The 18992-nt window shown below is 58.5% G+C and overlaps 1 protein-coding gene across 7 annotated transcripts; it reads left to right on the forward strand.

Annotated features, from left to right (window-relative positions):
* Window positions 1-42: 42 nt before the first annotated feature.
* On the forward strand, window positions 43-18185 carry ARHGEF19 (Rho guanine nucleotide exchange factor 19). 7 transcript variants are annotated; one of them, XM_046659939.1, is made up of 18 exons: window positions 237-321; window positions 1139-1227; window positions 6475-6543; window positions 7597-8034; window positions 8613-8894; window positions 9034-9142; window positions 9220-9296; window positions 9597-9859; window positions 10675-10835; window positions 10939-11091; window positions 11359-11488; window positions 11632-11706; window positions 11871-11960; window positions 12137-12297; window positions 14680-14838; window positions 15166-15245; window positions 16819-16923; window positions 17339-18185. In XM_046659939.1, coding segments are annotated over exons 1-18 (2601 nt in total). In that variant the 5' UTR covers window positions 237-319; the 3' UTR covers window positions 17497-18185. The 7 variants fall into 7 exon arrangements, with proteins under 7 accessions (XP_046515896.1, XP_046515895.1, XP_046515897.1 ...); XM_046659942.1 differs by lacking the exons at window positions 237-321; window positions 6475-6543 and adding exons at window positions 2037-4106; window positions 5508-5585 and having other exon boundaries at window positions 1006-1227; XM_046659940.1 differs by lacking the exons at window positions 1139-1227; window positions 6475-6543 and adding an exon at window positions 43-114 and having other exon boundaries at window positions 219-321.
* Window positions 18186-18992: the final 807 nt, after the last annotated feature.

Below are 18992 nucleotides of genomic sequence, written 5' to 3' on the forward strand. Positions count from 1 at the left end.
AGAGGCAACTGGCAGGGCTGCGGGACAGCCAGATGGCGCAGGAGCTGGGGCGCTGCGGGGAGGACTATGGGCACCTTGAGTGTGAGGGTCTGTTTGATGAGTACCTGGAGATGGGTGAGCAGTGGCCCAGCAGTACCAGGCCTAGCAGGGTCCCTGGGGGCTTGGCTCAGCAGGGGAGGCGACTCTGGCCTGACACTCCCTACCTCCCGGTGCTGCAGTTTAGGTTTATTACCATCTTTGTGGCGGCCTTCCCATTGGTGCCCCTGTTTGCTCTGCTCAACAAGTGGCTGGAAATCCAACTGGACGCCCACAAGCTCGTATGTGAGTACCAGCGGCCGGAGGCTGAGCAGGCACGGGCATTGGGATCTGGCTACTCCTGCTTGAGGCCATAGCCCACCTTTCCATCATCGTGAATGTGGGCGTGGCGCAAAGAAGGGTCATACAAGGTCAGAGGGGGAAATGGAGATCAGAGACTGGGAAGGGGGCTCTGGAATGGGGAAATGCAGGCTGAGGCTGGAATTCAGAGTCAGAGATTGGGAAATAGGGGCGGAGGGCCAGGATCCCAGGAGCAGACTCATCCTGCCTGCAGAGTGGATTTGGGCCCAGGTCGGGGTGAGTTAGGAGATTGGGTCCTGAAGGCCCTCCCGCCCGGCAGGCTTTCCTCATCGCCTTCACCTCGCACTTCCTGCCGCGTCTCCTCTACCGGGACTAACACCACAGCCACCTGCGCGGCTGTGTCAACCTCACGCCGGCGCCCCCGCCTCCTGCCTATCTTGCTCAGGGCTGCCGCACGCCCTGAGGCTGGGAGACCCACCAGGCAGGAGACCCAGCAGGCGGGGAGCGGAGCGCGGAGGGGGCGGGACCGTCTGGGAGGGGAGGGGCGCTGAGCTCGGTTGGGGTGGGGCCTGTCTGGGAGGGGTGGGGCGCTGAATCTGGAGGCGGGGCGGTGAGCCTGTGGGAGGGGTGGGCGGGGTCTAGCTGGGAGCGCCGGAAGCCGAGTTTGGGGGGCGGACTGGTGGGCAGAGCGGGCTGGACGAAAGCGCTGAAGGGGCAGGGCCAGGGTCGAGGGCCGGGAGGGGCGGGAGTGTCCGGCGCCGAGTCCAGAGCCTCGCGACACCCCGCGCCCTCTGCAACCCAGGTACAAGGCCTTTCGCGGCGCGCAGGGTACCTCACCTCTTCTACTGGAAGTTGCTGGCTGTGCGTCTGGGCTTCATCATCGCCTTCGAGGTAGGCTCAGCCATCTGTGCGTCGGACGGACCTGAGTTCAAGTTCGGGTTCTGCCGCCGACCTGCTGTAACCCGGGATATGTTATAGAATAGGATTTACTTCATAGGGTCGTTATGGAGACTCAGTATCAAGCACTTGCGCAATGCCTAGCACATCGTAGGTGCTCATTGAGTTAACATCGCTGCTCTACTAATGTTGTTATCTCTTGGCAAGGAAAGGAAGCATACTCCCTCCAGCTTTGCTCAGGATCGTCTTTCTCTAGCCCTACTTCGAACAGGATCCCTAGTGTTAAGGGGTTCGAATTATACCTCTGTGTCTTTGGGCAAATGACAATCTCTCTTTTTTTTTTTAAAGACTTTTATTTATTCTTTTTTTTTTTTTGAGGAAGATTTGCCCTGAGCTAACTACTGCCAGTCCTCCTCTTTTTTGCTGAGGAAGCCTGGCCCTGAGCTAACATCCGTGCCTATCTTCCTCTACTTTATATGTGGGACGCCTACCACAGCATGGCTTGCCAAGCGGTGCCATGTCCGCAGCCGGGAACCGAACCGGTGAACCCCGGGCCGCTGAGAGGCGGAATGTACGAACTCAACTGCTGCGCCACCGGGCCAGCCCCAAATGACAACCTCTTTATGCTGCGGTTTCTTCACCTGTAAAACAGGAGTAGTAATTGTACTCACTTCATAGATTTGTTGTGAGGATTAGATGAATGAATACCCGGAAAACCCTCAAATAGTGCCTTGCATTTAGTGAGCGCTCCATAAATTAAGATTGCTAAGGCAATTATTCTCTTTGGCCCCCCTTCTCCCCAGCACGTGGTGTTCTTCTTCTTGCGCCTCATCAGCTGGCTCGTGCCCGACGTGCCAGCCGGACTGGCCACCAAGATAAAGCGGGAGCGCTGCCTGGCCAAGCAGGCGCTGGCTGTCAACAGCGAGGCGCTGCTCTGGGTCCGCGTGGCCGGCCGAGCCTGGTCCGACCCCTGACCACGCCCCCTAGAACCGCCCCCAGACCGTAACTCAGCTCTCTTGCCCCGCCCTCTGGTTTGGCCTCGCCCAAAGGGAGGATTGGCCGGATTCCTCCGATTATCGCTTTGCCCGGCCCTTCACCAAGCTCCGCCCACGCCACGCCCTCTTTTACATTAATCCCAACAGAGTCCCTCCTGCTCTGGAGGGCCAACGTTCTCAGCCTGACCAAGCCATGCTTTGTGTCCGCTGCAGCAGGGGCGCTGTCCCTGGAGCCCAGGATGCAGAGGCGAGTGAGCGCGACTGCCCTTCCAGGACCCTAGGTCCCCCAGGATGCTCCTTCTATTGGAGTCCTCTGCCTCCAGCTAGGGGTCTGGGCAGCACCTTGGCCAGCGGCCCCAAGGTCCCCCCAGAGCTGGGAAGAGAGGATTAGGGTTCCTTGGGGACCCCTCGTCCTGCATTGCCGCCCTCTCCTTGTTTCCCATCTCCTGCCCTTGTGCAATGCTGACAATAAACTTCTCTCTGCACCCCAGCTTGCACCTCTCCGTGGACACCTAGCTCCCCCCAGCACTGTGCAGTGTCTCCTCATTACGTGACAATGCTCTGGGGGGCCAAAGTGTACGAGAGGAAGCGGAGGGACCTAATCTCTCTGAATGGAATGGTCTCCAGTTGGTAGGGGAGAGTTCATTGGGGTCTGGGCCCTGGATCCCCTGCCCTATATGTTCATCGAGGCCTATAGTGTGTGAATAACAATAACAGGGTTTATTTAGGTCAGCTGAGACACCTCTCAGTGGACTTTCACACACTTTTCACCAGATCCTCCCCAAAGCCTGGTGAGGCAGTACTGTGCAGTGGTTAAGGACACAGGTTGGTGGTGGAGCCAGACAGACCTGGATTTGAATATTAGTTCTGACTCTTATTAGCTGTGTGACCTTCGGCAAGTTATTTAATCCCATATACCTCACTTTCATGATCTGTAAGATAGGGACTTCACAGAGCTGATGAGAGATTTAAATGGGATAATGCCAGTGACCTAACCTGTACATGCCTCACGTCCTCATCTGATAAGTGGGAGCAGTAACAAAATCTACTTTGTAGGGTAGTGGTGGAAATTAAATGAATAAATAGGGGTGAAGTGCTCAGAACAGTGCCTGGCACCTAGTGAATTACAATAAGAGTTATTAGCAGCGTGAATATTAGCTTTCTGGTAGAGGAGGCTCTTAGAAATGGTGAGATGGATCATTCCAGGCAGAAGGGGAGGATGGGACATTCATGAGGAGTGGTGACGCTGGAAGCACTGGCCAGGATGATGCTAGATGCGTCACAACACCAACTTTCACGATTTCCGTCTCCCAACCTAAGAGACTAGTGTCCCCGTTTTATAGATGCTGTAGTTGGCTCAGAGAGGGTCAGCACACTGTGGAGTTTTCAGGGTCTCTGAAGAGCCCAAGTCTTGGGAGGTTCTCTGTGAAGCTCCCAGGATGCTCCCCAGCCCCAAGGACCCCCTGAGCACATCTCACATTTGAGAAGGTCCAGAAGAGGGGTGACCTGTCTCCTGGGAGGAAAAGCAGTGCCTCCCTCTTCTTTAGGATGTCGGTCTGGGGTCCTTCTGAGCCTCTCCTGGGCATAGGACTCCCATTGTTCCAGCCCCCCTCTTGTACCCCAGACTGGCCAAACCGGTTCTGGGGAAGGGGGGCGGGGATCAGGCACGTTGAGACAGCCGCCCGCCTGCCCGCCTGCAAGGTTCCCTCCACCTTCGCCTCCCCCTCCGCGCCCCACACAATAACCAGGAGCTTGCATTGCCCAGCTCAGGGGCCATGCTGACATCGCCCCCTGAGGACCTGGCTGCAGCCCCAGAGTCCCCAGGGTGGTCTGGAGGCCTGGACCGTGCCGGAGGCCAGACGGAACTCCCTGGCTGAGGTAGGGCCCCATTCAGCTGCCAGCAGCCCCATCCTCCTCCCGCCACTCTTCCCGAGGGAGTCCTTTGTGCTGCCTGCCTGGCCTCTGATCCTGGCCCCCACCCACTCATGGCCTCCTGGGGCTCTGCAGCCTATTTGGCCTGGATCCCCTTTCTGGGCATGACCTCCCACTTGGCTTTGTCCCTTAATGGGCAGAGGGGTCCTGGCAGGATCCTTCTCTTCTGGGCAGCAAGGCAAGGGATACCAGGGAGGGGGCAGGGAACAGCCGGGCACAGGAGGCCAGAGGCACTTTCCCTGGACCATGGTAGCGTCAAGGGACCCTGTCTGCCAACTTTGCCAAGTGGGCCCATTGTCCATGTGATTAGCAGTGCCCACTGGATGGGACCCTCCTTCGCCCCTGCCCATCCTTCTTGGCCGGTAGAGACACTCATGAGGACACAGATTTCCTAGAGGGGCAGCAGGAGGGCCCTTATGGGCCACTTTACAGATGGGGACAGACTCTGACTTGCCTAAGGCCACACAGCTGCTCTGTGTCAACACTGGGCCTTGAACCTTGGCACGGGTTTTCTGCTGTGGGTTCCAGAATGACCCTTGCCTAGTGGGACTAGACTATCGTGTGATCGTGTCTTGGGCAGGTAATATCTCTGCTATCTGGGGCCAGTTCTCTTCCTGAGATGTTTTTTCTAGCAAACATGAGCTACACGCTATATGAACACATCTCTGCCCCTCCTTGATCCCCAGCCTTGAGGTTAAGTGGGCCACATCCCTAAAAGGCCTCAGGGCTGGCTTCCCAGCTAGATAGGTCGTTCCCTTTGCCCCTGGCCTGGATAAAGGTGGAGGCTGGCTCATGCCTGACTTTCTCCCTAGGGACCTGCCTTCAACTGCGTCTCCCCAGAAAGCCTTCTATCACCCCTCCCACGACATTCACCCAGCCTTCTCCTCTGAGGCTTTAATAGGGGGTGCTCCTGCCCCAAGGGTTCCATGTTTTTGCTCATTTATCTCTGCAACTGACAAGGGTGGGGAGGTTCCTCCCTGCCTCCAGGGGCTTCCAGAACCCAAGTGAAGAGAACCTCCCAGGAGACGAGGGAGCAGGGGCGCGTGTGTATTCTTGCATGTGAGTGCCCAGAGAAGCAAGTGGGACTTCAGTGCAGAGGACTTCTGACTCCTGGAGAGGGAGGCCTGTCTGGTGGCAATGGTCTCCTGTGTCTCCTGCCACGTACTCCTACAAAGTGGGGTGTGTCTTAGCCTCACTGCCTCAATTTCCCCATCTGTGTAAAGGCCCGAGCCATCCCCCCTGACCAGAGAGAGACTAATAATAATACTCAGAACAATCGCTATCAACTACAAAGGTCCCACGGAGTGCTAGGTGCTTCACGTGCATCCTAACTAATTCTCATATCAGCCTTATGAAGCTACCGTGACCATCCCATTTACCAGATGAGGAAACTGAGAGACTTGCTCAGATGGACAGAAGTTTAAGGTATAAGCTAAAGCCGTCCCTGCACGGGGTGAGGGGGGCCTGGAGGAGTAACTGTCCCTTAGGAGCAGCCAACCTCTGCCCCCCTACCACACCACCAGGAAGGGATGAAGAGAGCAGAGGGAAGCAACTCTCTTCTCTGCTTTGCTCAGCTTCTCTGAGGGGCTGTGCAGAGAGAGTGGGGCCCAGTCACAGACCCTGCCGTTCTCCACTGGGTCTTCTCCTCGCTCCCTGTCTCCCAGGGTCTCTGACACAGTCACTGTGTCTCTCAGGCCAGCCTTCTCCCTATCCGTGTGCACTGGGTCCCTGGGTATTTCAGCTGAACGGTTAGCTAGTACTTCCTCCAGGAAGCCTTCCTGGACTGCTCAGGTTGAGTTGAGCCCGGCACTCTACTCTGATGTTTCCTCTGGCTTGGCTCTTGCCAGCTGGGATTGTGGCTGTTTTTGCTTTCGGCTCCCCCACTAGACTGGCAACCCAGCAGGGCACAAAATGTTTGTCTGGCTGTCTCCCTGGGTTTTTCTGGGCTTTACCTCTGTCTCTGAGTATCTGGTCTATCTGAAATTGTCAGTGTCGCTGTCTCTCTGTCTCCATCTCTGGGGCCCTGAATGTCTCAGCATCTGTGGTTTTCTGGTTTTGAATGTTTTGGGGTCGGTTTCTCTGGGCCTCTATCAGTCTCTGTCTCCTGGGTCTCCTGGCCCTGCCAGGCTGGGCATTGCCCCTTTGGCCCAGGGGGCCTCTGGGGGGGGGTCTGTGCTGCCCGGCCTGCCCACAGCGAGGCCAGGCTAGGGTAGGCCCCCGCCCAGCCCGCTGCCGGCTCCCTCCCTCCCTGCCCGCTTGCCTCACCACAGGGTTTGATGAATCAAACTCTTTGTCTGGGTGGGATCTCCCCCAGCCAGCTGGGCAGTGAGAGGGCTTCCCCTGCCGGAGCAGCCAAACACCAGCAGCGGGCCGCGGCTGAGAGGTGAGGGGCTGCAGGAGGGCAGCCAGTGGAGGGCCACGGGGCAAGGGCTGTGGGGGCTTGGACCCCTTGATCATTAGGCCTGTCCTGAGGCTCCGGCAGTCTCCCTGAGGATGACTTCCTGCCTAGAGAGGATCCTTCAGCCCTGGCCCGATCCTGGGACTCGGAGCCAGGGTAGAAAGAACCCCTCTCTCACCACAAGCTGAAGGGCTGGGGCACCTCCCTGCCCTTCTCCTGGGGTGGCCCAGCCTGATCTGGGTTGTGGCCCGCCTGCCAGTCTGTGATCCTCCCAGCCAGCTTGGCATGGGTGTGGGCACCACTCAGAGCTGAAAACTGTAATGCTGGGCCTGGGAGGGGAGGTGGGGGCACCAAAGCAAGGGCTTCTGGGCCTGTGTGTTTGTCCGCATCCTGGTGCATGAGTGTGAGAAACTTGAGTGGACTTGTAAACATCTGATGGGTCAGCATGTGTGAGTGAAAAAAAGTGTCTGTTTGAATATATGTAGTTGTGTAAAAAAGTGTATGTGCGTGTGTGAGGCTGAATTTGAAATATCTGAGTGTGTCTGTGAAAGTGTGTATGTCAATGTGTGTACTTGGGAGAAAATGCATGTGTGTGCATGGGACATACATGGATTTGTGTGACAACGTATGTATCTGCATATCTGACCATAAGTCAGTGGGAGTTAGAAAATGTACAAGGTGGTTAAAAGCACAGACTCAGGAGCTAGACTGCCTGGGTTTGAATCCTGGCTCCGCCATTTACCAAGTAACAACCTCTGTGCCTCGCTTTCCCCTCCTATAAAATGGGGATAATAATAGCATCAACTCGGGGTTGTTATGAGGATTAAATGAGATGATGTGTGTAAAGCAGTTGGCCTGTCATTCAGTCAGTGTTAAGTATTAGTTATTACTGTATAATTAGGGGTGTGAATGTGCTTGTAAAGATGTGTGGACACATGTGTACACAAGGGTTAGTCCAGGCCTCCAGGACATGATGGCTCACTGGCCAGCTCTGCTGTCCCGTGTCTGGCTTTGACACCTTCTCCCCTGCTGGCCTAGGTGGGTGGCAGAGCAAAGGAGGAATGGACTGTGGGCCACCTGCCACCCTCCAGTCTCACCTGGCTGGGCCGCCTGGCACTGCCCGCCATCCAGTAGCTGTGTGCCAGCAGGAGAGTCTGTCCTTTGCGGAACTGCCCACCCTGCAGCCCCCAAACCCTGTGTGTCTGGATCTCTTCCCCGTCGCTCCAGAGGAGCTGCGGGCTCCTGGCAGCCGCTGGTCCCTGGGGACCCCTGCTCCTCTCCAAGGGCTGCTATGGCCACCATCTACAGGAGGTCCAGACACCAAGATCTCCACCAGTGGGGGCATGCGGCCCAGCAGGGCTGGCAGCTGGCCACACTGTCCTAGTGCCCAGCCCCCAGCTCTGGAGGGACCCTGGAGTCCCCAGCACCCACAGCCGCAGCGCCGGGCCAGCCATGGCTCAGAGAAGAAGTCAGCCTGTGAGTCACTCTGGATGAGGGGGTGGTGGCCCAGCAGGGCGGAGAGGGAGAGGCTGGGTGGCTATGTTAGGACTCCTAAGCCCCAGAGTTCCCCAAACAGGCGGGACAAGGACAAGCAGTAGATTTTAGTGATAAGGGAACAAGAGCTCAGGGAAGACAAGTAACTTGTCTGAGCTTACACAGCAAGCGAGTGGCTATCCTGGGCTCCTGGCCCTTTCCCCACTGCAGTCAGGCACTGCTCTCTCCACCCTTCTTGTTGATCCCATTTCTCTGGGGATCAGATCCCGGCAAAAACATTGGCCTTTCCTTTGGGCACAACCCCCAGATGCTCGAAGCCATAGGGAAAAACATTGGCCTTTCCTTTGGGCATGTCAGCCAGATGCTCGAGGCCACAGGGAAAAACATTGGCCTTTTCCTTTGGGCATGTCAGCCAGATGCTCGAGGCCACAGGGAAAAACATTGGCCTTTTCCTTTGGGCATGTCCCCCAGATGCTCGGGGCCACAGGGCAGCAGCAGGGAGGAGGTGGGGAGAGACCCCAGAGGATGCCAGCATGTGCTCTCACCCCACCTCCCTGCAGGGCGCAAGATGCGGGTGTACCAGCGTGAAGAGGCCCCTGGCAGCCCGGAGGCCCATGCTGTCTTCCTGGAGCCTGGCCAGGCAGCGGAGCAGGCCCTGAGCACGGAGGAGCCTCGGCCGCTGGGGCTGTCTGGGCCCACCCGAGCTGGCCTCGAGGGGCCTGAGCGGAGGCGCTTCTCAGCTTCTGAGCTCATGACCCGGCTGCACTCTTCCTTGCGGCTGGGGCGGAATTCCACAGCCAGGGCACTGACCCCTGGGTCAAGCCCTGGAGCAGCTCGGGAAGGTACCAGCTCCTCCCCTGGGCCCTAAGAGCAGGTCATGAGCTAGATGCCCACTCACTGGACACCTGAGACTGGGTGCTGGTCAGCTGGGTGCCCAGCGCCACTCTGGGGCCACCCACCCTCAGCTCTTACCCTCTCCAGGGAAAGCGTCTGGAAGGGAGTCGCGCAGTGTAGAAATGAGGGTGGACGGTATGGCGATGCCAGCCCCTGTTGACACGAGCGGGGGCCAGGGCGGCTGGTCCGAGCCCAGGTACCACCTCCCCCTGTGGGCTCGGGTCCAAGGCGGGGTGCCGGCGTAGAAGGGCTCTGACACTCTCCCTTTCCTAGGCTGGACGCGCAAGAAGAGCCGGCTCTGGGTTCTGGGAGCGCCAGCGAGCGGCGCCAGTCACGGTTCCTCCTTAACTGTACGTGGGAGGAGGTCACGCAGGAAGGTTTGGGGGTCCTGGGAAACTAGGGTTTGGAGAGCTGCGAGGTAGGGATGATGTGAGGGGGAGAGGACTGAATTCTCAGTGTTTAGCACAGGGTTAGCACGCAGTTGGTGTTCAAGCAGTGTTCGTGGAATGAGTGAATGAATGAATTCCTGTGTCCTGCTGTCCCGCCGTCGGAAAGGCTTGCTAAGAGAGGCGGGCTTTGGGGGGAACCGGGGAGGAGCGCGGCCGTGCCGGCGAGCGCCCCACGGCCCTCCCGCCCCTCTGCCCGCCCAGCCGTCCTCTACCAGGAATACAGCGACGTGGCCAGCGCCCGCGAACTGCGGCGGCAGCAGCGCGAGGAGGAGGGCCCGGGGGACGAGGCGGAGGGCGCGGAGGAGGGGCCCGGGCCGCCGCGCGCCAACCTCTCCCCGAGCAGCTCCTTCCGGGCGCAGCGCTCGGCCCGAGGCTCCACCTTCTCGCTGTGGCAGGACATCCCCGACGTGCGCGGCAGCGGCGTCCTGGCCACACTGAGCCTGCGCGACTGCAAACTGCAGGAGGTGGGCGCCGGGACCCGGCAGGGCTGCCAGTCCAGGAAGGGGGTCCTGGGGCCCAGAGGGCATGGGGCAACAGAAGAGGCGGGGCCAAGGGTTCGTGGTTCCCCGACTGAGCCCGGTCGGGACCACGAGGGGACCAGGTCAGTGGGACTGCAAATTGCAGGAGGTGGGCTTGGGACCCAGCAGGGAGGGGGGGGGCCACAAGAGGGCGGGGCCGGCGGGACTGTCAATACGGAAGATGGGTACCAGGACCTGTCAAGGTGAGGCTGGCTGCAGGCGAGGGCCGAGGAGCCCAGGAGCCGAGGAGCCGAGGAGCCGAAGGCTAGCGGAGAAGCGGGCGCGGGGGCGAGGCCTACGACAGGGCGGGGCCAGAGGAGGGGCAGAATCAGGCTGGGCCTAACGAGGTGGGATCTCTGACAGCAAGGACATGGGACGGGTGGGGCCATCCGGAGTGAAAACGCGTGGTGGGGGCGGGGCCAGGCGGGGCCAAGAGCAGGGACGGGGCCAGCGGGAGAGCGGGGCTGTGGAAAGACGCACCTGCGAGAGGCAGGGCCATCGACTGACTAGGGCTGGCCCGCTGGGCGGAGCTAGGGGCGCAATCGAGGACTCCAGTTGGGTTTGAACAATTGCGCGCGGCAGGAGGCGGGTCCCCCACCCTGCCTGGCACCAGATCAGGGGTGAAGCTAGAGAAGGGGTGGGCACGAGGTGCGGCTGTGTCTTAGCAGGTGGTGTCTGGGCCTTAAAGGGGAATATGAGAGGTAAGGGTGCCCGGAGTTGGCTGGCTCGGCCCTTTCAACCCCGCGTCCACCCCGTCTCAGGCCAAGTTTGAACTGATCACGTCCGAAGCCTCCTACATCCACAGCCTGTCGGTGGCCGTGGGCCACTTCTTAGGCTCGGCTGAGCTGAGCGAGTGTCTGGGGGCACAGGACAAGCAGTGGCTGTTCTCCAAACTGCCGGAGGTCAAGAGCACCAGCGAGAGGTGAAGGGGTGAACTGACCTGGGGCGGCGGGGCGCGGGAACCGAGCCCGCAATTGGCCGGGCTCCCATCTTGCCCTGGCCCTGACGCCCTGCTGACCCCTCAGGTTCCTGCAGGACCTGGAGCAGCGGCTGGAGGCAGATGTCCTGCGCTTCAGCGTGTGCGACGTTGTGTTGTGCCACTGCCCAGCCTTCCGCCGCGTCTACCTCCCCTATGTCACCAACCAGGCCTACCAGGAGCGCACCTACCAGCGCCTGCTGTAGGGCTGGGGGCTCTGAAAGTGGGGAGGGCAGAGGGGGTCTCAGGCAGGAATAGGTGCAGAGGACTGGGTGAGGAAGGGTGACCTTGGAGGGGAGGGGTTCCTGAAAGGAGCTCTGTGACTAAGATAAAGCTAGACCCACCCCCATGGGGCCGGAGGGTCCTGGAGAATCTGAGAAGGCACCTGGAGAACCAGTGGAGTAGCTGGGCTCGTGGATCCCAGGAGTTCAGGCCCACCCGTGAGCCCAGACCCCTCCCAATTTTCCAGCCTGGAGAACCCCAAGTTCCCTGGCATCTTGGCTCGTCTGGAGGAGTCTCCTGTGTGCCAGCGTCTGCCTCTCACCTCCTTCCTCATCCTGCCGTTTCAGAGGATCACCCGCCTCAAGATGCTGGTGGAGGTACCTGGAGGGCACAGGCTGCGGTGATGGCTGAGCGAGGGGGGTGCTGCCATGGCCTCCGCAGCCTCTTCTGGGCACCCACACTTGGGCGGGGTGTTGGGGGAGGTCAGGGCCTGCCTCATTGCACTGACCCCACCCTCTAGAACATCCTGAAGCGGACAGCACAGGGCTCTGAGGATGAAGACATGGCCACCAAGGCCTTCAATGCGCTCAAGGAGGTGAGCTCAGTAGGGCAGGGGCCGCCTGGCTCTTGAGGGCCTCCCTGGAACCCCAGTGTATCTCCTAAAGAGGCCTGGCCTTCAATCCCCAGGTGGGAGTCTGAGGCTGGGTTCCGGGAGCCGGGGTTGGGGGGTTCCAGGTGACCCAGCCGCGGCCTCCCCAGCTCGTGCAGGAGTGCAACGCCAGTGTGCAGTCCATGAAGAGGACAGAGGAGCTCATCCACCTGAGCAAGAAGATCCACTTTGAGGGCAAGGTGACTGTCCGTGGCTAGTGGGACAGGCACACAAAGGGGCAGCTCTTGTCCCCTGCTTTCCTGGGGGCTGCAGGCCGGTTCATCACTGCCCTCACCCTCTCTTCCCCTGTCCTGTGCTCTCTGCCTGCTGCCCTGGGCCTGACCTGTGCCCTCCCCTGCCTCCTCCACCCTCCCAGATCTTCCCGCTGATCTCTCAGGCACGCTGGCTGGTTCGGCACGGGGAGCTGGTGGAGCTGGCACCACTGCCCGCGGCGCCGCCTGCCAAGCTGAAGCTGTCCAGCAAGGCCGTCTACCTGCACCTCTTCAATGACTGCCTGCTGCTCTCCCGGCGGAAGGAGTGAGTTGGCGAAGGGCGGCGGAAGGTGGATTGGAGCTGGGCTTCCCTCTTCCCTACCAGTGGGCTCACAACCGGTCCATCACTGGGCCTGTGGTAGGCTGTGCTGCATGGCGCCCTGAACCCTGGGGGTCCCGCAGGAAAGGCAGAATTCGAGGCAAGTCCATCTTCCAGACCCTTGAGAATCAAGGGCTGGACTGTGTGCAGAAGGCTTGAAGCTGCTCTGAGCTTAAGCCGATTAGAGCAGAGATCAAGAGCACAGCCCTGGAGTCCCCGCTCTGCCCTGGGTCATAATCATAATAGCTGAGCGAGTGTCTGGGGGCGCAGGACAAGCAGTGGCTGTTCTCCAAACTGCCCGAGGTCAAGAGCACCAGCGAGAGGTGAGGGAGTGAACTGACCTGGGGCAGCGGGGTGCGGGAACTGAGCGCCTGTTCTGTGCCAGACATGCTTGTGGATTATTTCCTTTAATCCTCCAAACTTCTCCCTGGGAAGGAGGCTCCTTGTTGCTCTCGAGAGCTTGGAGCTAGTACGTGCAGGAGCCAGGAGGAGGCCGGGTCTGTCTGATGCCGGGTCCCAGACTCGTAACTACTGCACCATCCTGTCTTCCATCTGTGAGATACAGACTACCGTGTAGGAGGGTCAGTGTGAGAAAAATGCATGAAAAGAGCTGAGCCCCGTGCCTGGCTCACAGTGGACACGACTCAGTGTTAGCTGTGATTATTGTGAGTTTGGGATGAGGGAGAGGACTGCCTGAATGAGGGAAGCCTTGCGGCTGGATGGGATGAAGGATGGACATCTGATGCTATGAGAAGAGTTTATTCTTGATTTATTCATTCATTCAATAAAGCATCACTGAACCCCTGTTCTGTGCCGGGCCCTCTGATGGGTGCTGGGGACATAGAGACGAATGAGACTTGTTCTCTGCTCACAGGAGTTCTTAGACCAGTGAAAATACATCCTCATAGCCACCTGGTCAGGGTTTTGATGGAAGGGTGTACTGGTACTGTAGCATTCCCTGGTGTGGGGTGAGAATCGGTAAAGCTTCACAGAGGAAGGGACATTTGAGCTGGGTTTTGAAGGATAAGTAGGAGTTTTCCAGGTAGAGAAGGAGTTTGGAGGGATATTGCAAAGTCACAGTAGGGTATAAGAGCAGAGTGTGTTTGGGGGATAATGAAGCTTACTGTGGCTGGATTTGTAGAGGGGAAGGGCAGGCAAGGGTAGTTGGGATGTTGAAAGTCATGGTAGAGAGGTTGGATTTTCTTTCTTTTTTTTTTAAGATTGGCACCTGAGCTAACAACTGTTGCCAATCTTCTTTTCTTTTTTTTCTGCTTTTTCTCCCCAAATACCCCCGGTACATAGTTGTATATTTTAGTTGTGGGTCCTTCTAGTTGTGGCACGTGGGACGCCGCCTCGGCATGGCCTAATGAGCGGGGCCATGTCCGCGCCCAGGATCTAAACTGGTGAAACCCTGGGCTGCCAAAGCAGAGCATGCAAACTTAACCACTCGGCCACGGGGCCGGCCCCTTGGTTGGAATTTCTGAGGGCAGTAGGGAGCATGAAAAGTTAGGCAAACGAGTGACGTTTTGCTCCTGGCCACTTTGGAGAATAGACTGGAAGGCGAGAGATCAGAATGGAAGCTCTTGCAGCTGCCTCGGTGAGAGCAGATGCTCCGGAAGTGGTAGGGACTTGGGGAGAAGGGGATCCTGGGGACAGTGAGGAGACAGACAGACAGGATGAGCTGCTGGTTGGATGTGGGGGGAGAGGGGAGAGGCGAGAGTGACGACGGAGCTTCCTCTTGGGCGCCGTGGTGGGGTCTGTCACTGGAAGGGGAACAGTGAAGGGATCTGCTTTGCGTTGGGAGAAACTGAGTTCTGTTTAGGCAGGTTGAGATGAAGGACGCATGGACCCACCCACCCACCCATCCTTCCCACAGGTTGGACCCAAACTGTGGGCCAGGCGGTGTCAAGCACAGGGGAGCAGTGGTGAACAGGAGACAAACTTCAGCTCCTAGACCAGTGAGAGAGAGAGTCAGGCACGGAGCAGTGCAGAGGGCTCATCAGAGTTGCTGCCCATCTGGCTCTTTAGGACAGGGCTCAGTGCAGAGGCTCAGAGGGAAGCTGACAGCAGGCCCGGGGGTCAGGGACCGGGCTCTGTCACCTTCCACCCCTGTCGGTGAGCTGGCAGGAATGGAGCTCCCAATTCCTTTTGGGGAATCTGCTGGGTGCCAGGGAGGTGGTGTCCTGCGCAGCCAAGTTTCCTTGAGGAGGGCGCTAGAGGGGCCCACGACCCCTTCTCCTGCCTTCCAATCAGAACTCACCTGGTCCTGGGCAGGGGGCTGGGCTCCCGGGCGCAGGCCAGGCTGACCTCCCTCTCCTGGCCCTGCAGGCTCGGGAAGTTTGCTGTTTTTGTCCACGCCAAGATGGCCGAGCTGCAGGTAAAGGACCTGAGCCTGAAGCTCCAGGGCATCCCTGGCCACGTGTTCCTCCTTCAGCTCCTCCACGGGCCGCACATGAAGCACCAGTTCCTGCTGAGGGCCCGGACGGAGTGAGTGGGCCTGAGGATGGGGAGAGAGGACCCCCACAACCCGGGCAGGCAAAAGGCCTTTATCTCTGGCTTCAGCAGGGTGGCATAAGGCAGGACCTGGGCAGAGCTGGCATCTGGGGGGTCTGGGCCTTCTCTGTTCTTATGCTCAGAGCCGGGTGGGACACAGGCTTGGGGACAGGGCTATCGGATGGGCCCTGGGGTGGGGAAGACATGGCCTGGGTCCCGGGTCTGGACGTCGTACCCCATTCTCCCAGCCCTGGTTTCACCAGCCTGGCCCTGGGAGACCGCACTTTGCATGTTGTGACAGCTCAGCCTCTTTCCCCGTAGAAGTGAGAAGCAGCGATGGATCTCAGCCATGTGCCCCTCCAGCCCCCAGGAGGACAAGGAGGCCATCAGCGAGGGGGAAGGTAGGAGCCTGCCCCCCACACACCAGGCCCACGTCCCCTGGGCTGGGCACCTCGTGGCTCTCTTCCTTCCCTCCCATCCTGGGCACCATGTTGCCAGCAGGGCTAACGGGGAGAGAGACCACCTGGCCTGGAGCAGCAGGGGGCGGCTCTGCAGAACCTCGAAAGACAGGCGGGATTTACATAGGACAGACCCACTCCATGTGCACAGGCAGCACCCTGGGCCTGACAAAACCTTTCTCTCCTCCCATTTCATCCCCACAGAAGCTCATTCACAAGTTAGAAAACAGAGGTTCAGAGAGGGAAAGAGACTTGTTCAAGGTCACCCAGCTGGGAAGTGGCAGAGCTGGGCCTGGAACCCAGGTCTGTCTCTGTCTTTTCATCAGTTGCAAAGAGGACAGGAAGCGATGGCCAGGGCGTGTGGGGGATGGGGGTGGTGGCAGCGTGGGGGATCTGCTCAGCTGAAACAGAGGCTTCTCCGGGTGTGAAATGAGGCTGGTAAGCCAGGGTGCAGCCCAATTCGAGAGGACCTCGGTATAGTGGGTACTAGGTAGCCAGTGAAGGTTTTTGAGTGGGAGTTAGGGCTGAGCTAAGGAAGGGGAAGGAAGGGAGCTCTTTTCCACCTGGGCCATGCCATGTGTCAGGCTCGGTGCTAGGGGCTTTGTAGATGTGTTTATTTTACTTAATCCTCATGACACTCCTATTAGATAGACTCATTCTTCGTATCTGAGAAAACTAAGACTCAGAAATGTTAAACAACTTGCCCAAAGTCACAGAGCTAATGGTGGCAGGGCTGGGATTCAAGACAGGTCTGGCCCCAGAGCCTGTGGTTTTCCTGATACTACCAGCCTGCCTAGTGCAGTGGGAAGCTGAGGCCCTGGGCTGGAGCAGATTCTCTGGCTGGAGCTAAGAGTCCTGTTTGGGCTAGGAGGTGGATGGTCAGGGGCAGCCATGAAAAGATCTGGGGAAGAGCACTCCTGGAAGGAGGAACAGCCAATGCAACGGCCCTGAGGCAGGAGGGAGTGTGGAGGGTTTGAATGACCAGCAGGGTGACCAGTGTAGCTGGGCTTCATGAGTGAGGGGCAGAGGGGAAGGAGGTGGAGGAGCGGAGGTTAGCTAGTGGGCAACGCCACACCTTGCCGGGCTTCAGAGGCTGCGGGAGGACTGTGGACTTTATTGTAAGAGGAGTGGGAAACCCTGGAGGGTTATAAACGGGGGAGTGATGTGGCCTGAATCCCAATTGAGAAGGGCGGACTGGAGGGAGCACCCGAGTACCCTCGGGACAGATGATGGGGCCATGACTGTTTTGTTGGCGGAGGCCTGGGGGCAGTTGGACATTGGCCTAGAGGTCAGGGGCAAGGAGCTGGGGAGGCGAGAGCCCTGGGAGCAGAGGCAGTGACTGAAGCCCAGAGGGACTGGATTCACCTTGGGCTTGTGTCCAGGGTGAGAGAGAAGAGTGGGCAGAGGAAAAGAAGCAGCAGCGGCTGCTCTCCCACCCCTCACTTCCTCCTACTGCCCATCCCTGCCCACCCCCATCCTGCCCTGGGGACCCCCTCACTCTCCCTCGGGCTCTCAGACCGCCCCCAGGTTCAGTGTGTCAGGACGTACAAGGCACTGCAGCCGGACGAGCTGACCTTAGAGAAGACTGACATCCTGGCAGTGAGGACCCGGACCAGTGACGGTGAGAGGGGCCTCCTGGGAAGGCCTCCCTGATGGGCTGAGTGGGCGGGAGGTAGCTGGATGGCTAAGACATCACAGGAAAAGGTTATGCAAGTGTTGATCAACCACAGCATGCAAGAATCAAGTTAGACAAGAGGAGGAACTTCCTGCTTATAGACATGTAGGATCAAGAGTGACTGACGGGGGAGAGTGGGAAATACCCTTCTTGGCGGATGTCAGGAAAAACAGGTCAGAAGTTTATCTACAAGACTGCCAGAGGCAGGGTCCTTCCTGGAGCTGGAAGATGCTGCGATGATGTCACCTCGGCCCCAGGGGTGCAGACGAGGCTTGCATCAGGGCCTAGGTAGTCCCTCGAAGACCTGGCCCTGGTGTCCCTTAGATGCCACTGATGTTGCTCCCGGCCTGTGTGCCCCTAGGCTGGCTGGAGGGGGTCCGCCTGGCGGATGGTGAGAAAGGGTGGGTGCCCCAGGCCTACGTGGAAGAGATCGGCAGCCTCAGCGCCCGCCTCCGAAACCTCCGGGAGAATAAGCGCATCGCGAGTGCTGCCAGCAAACTGGGGGAGCCCCCCGTGTGATGGGCAGCCATGGCCTGGCCCCCTGCTCCCCGGCCGGCTCCTGGATGGGTCTGGAGGGGCCTGCAGTGTCTCCATGCCACAAGCCCCTGCTGCTGAGACTTCTGGTCCATGGCCTGGCCTCGGGAGCGCAGGCTGGACACGGGAGGGAGTTACCTCGAGAGGGTCTCCCCCGTCCTCGTGCTCCTCACTGTCCACACTTCTGGCCGAGGGCAGCTCCTCCCTCTGGCGTGGGGGCCACAACGGGTGACCTCTGATATGGGGCAAGGACTGGGGCCCTCTCCCTTCCATGCCTCCACCCGGCCTGACTCTTGTCCCTCTGGCAGGGGCCTGGCTGGGAACGGCTCTGGTGACGATGGGTGCTGGGACCTATATATCTACCTGGGGTCTTCTGGCCAGAGCCTGTGTGGGGCCTGGTTGCTGGGACTTGTCTGTAAATAAACCCCCCTGATGCCTTGGCTTGGAGTCCGTGAGCCCTCTGATGCTGTCCGCTCCCCAGCCCCATTTCCCAGCTGTAGATCAGGAGGGTCTCTGGCTGCCTCCCATTGTGAATTTGCCCTTCTGTGAGTTCACCTCTTAGCCAGAGGTGGGTGAGAGGGGCGGCATATCAGTCAGACTGCCTTGGGCTGCAGTTAACAAATCAGCAGATTCAAATAGGCCTAAACATTAAAGAGAATTTATTAGTTCTTGTATTTGTTTCTTAAAGCTTCTGTAACAAATTACTACAAACTAGGCAACTTAAAACAACAAAAGTTCATTCCTTCACAGTCCTGGAGGCCAGAAGTCTGAAGTCGGTATCATTGGGCCAAAATCCAAACGTCAGCCAGGCCATGCTCCATCCTATAGTGGAGATGGGCCCTAGGGGAGAGTTGTTCCTTGCCTCTTCCAGCTTCTGGTGACTGCCAGCATTCCTTGGCTTGTAGCCGCATCACTCTAATCTCTGCTTCTGTGGTCACATTGCCTTCTTCTCTGTATGTCTATGTCGAATCTGCCTCCCTCTTACAAGGATACATGCAATTGCATTTGAGGCCCACCCAGATAATGTCCCCATCTTATAATCCTTAAATCTCATCTGCAAAGACCTCCACCCCTATTTTTATCGTATAAGGTAACATTCACAGCTTCCAGAAATTAAGACATAGGTATCTTTTGGGGGGCCATTTCTCAGCCTACCCACAGTTCTCACAGCTGAGAAGTGTAGAGGCAAGGTTGGCTTCAGGTAAGGCTGGATCCAGTGGCTCACTGATGTCACTGAGGACTCAACTCTTTCCATTTCTTGGTATTGTCTTCATCCTAAGGCTTCCAGGGGCTTCTTCACAGCCAAGATAGAAGAAGAGAATTGTCTTTGTCTCAGCATTCCCTGTCAAAGTCCTCTGATTAGACAGCTTGGATCTCATGACTACCTCTGGGCTGATCACGGTGGCCAGGTTATGATGTGTGCTGATAGACCTAGCCTAGGTCATGTACTCTATCCCTGGAGCCAGGTTGGGGAGTTATCT

Source organism: Equus quagga, chromosome 5 (genome assembly GCF_021613505.1).
Source record: "Equus quagga isolate Etosha38 chromosome 5, UCLA_HA_Equagga_1.0, whole genome shotgun sequence".
Taxonomy (NCBI): domain Eukaryota; kingdom Metazoa; phylum Chordata; class Mammalia; order Perissodactyla; family Equidae; genus Equus; species Equus quagga.

Excerpts from the sequence above, each read along its gene's own strand:
- ARHGEF19 (XM_046659939.1), top strand. Across the intron at positions 8,895-9,033 it reads CCCTGGAGCAGCTCGGGAAG|GGAAAGCGTCTGGAAGGGAG; the intron begins GTACCAGCTCCT and ends TACCCTCTCCAG. Across the intron at positions 9,297-9,596 it reads GTCACGGTTCCTCCTTAACT|CCGTCCTCTACCAGGAATAC; the intron begins GTACGTGGGAGG and ends CTGCCCGCCCAG.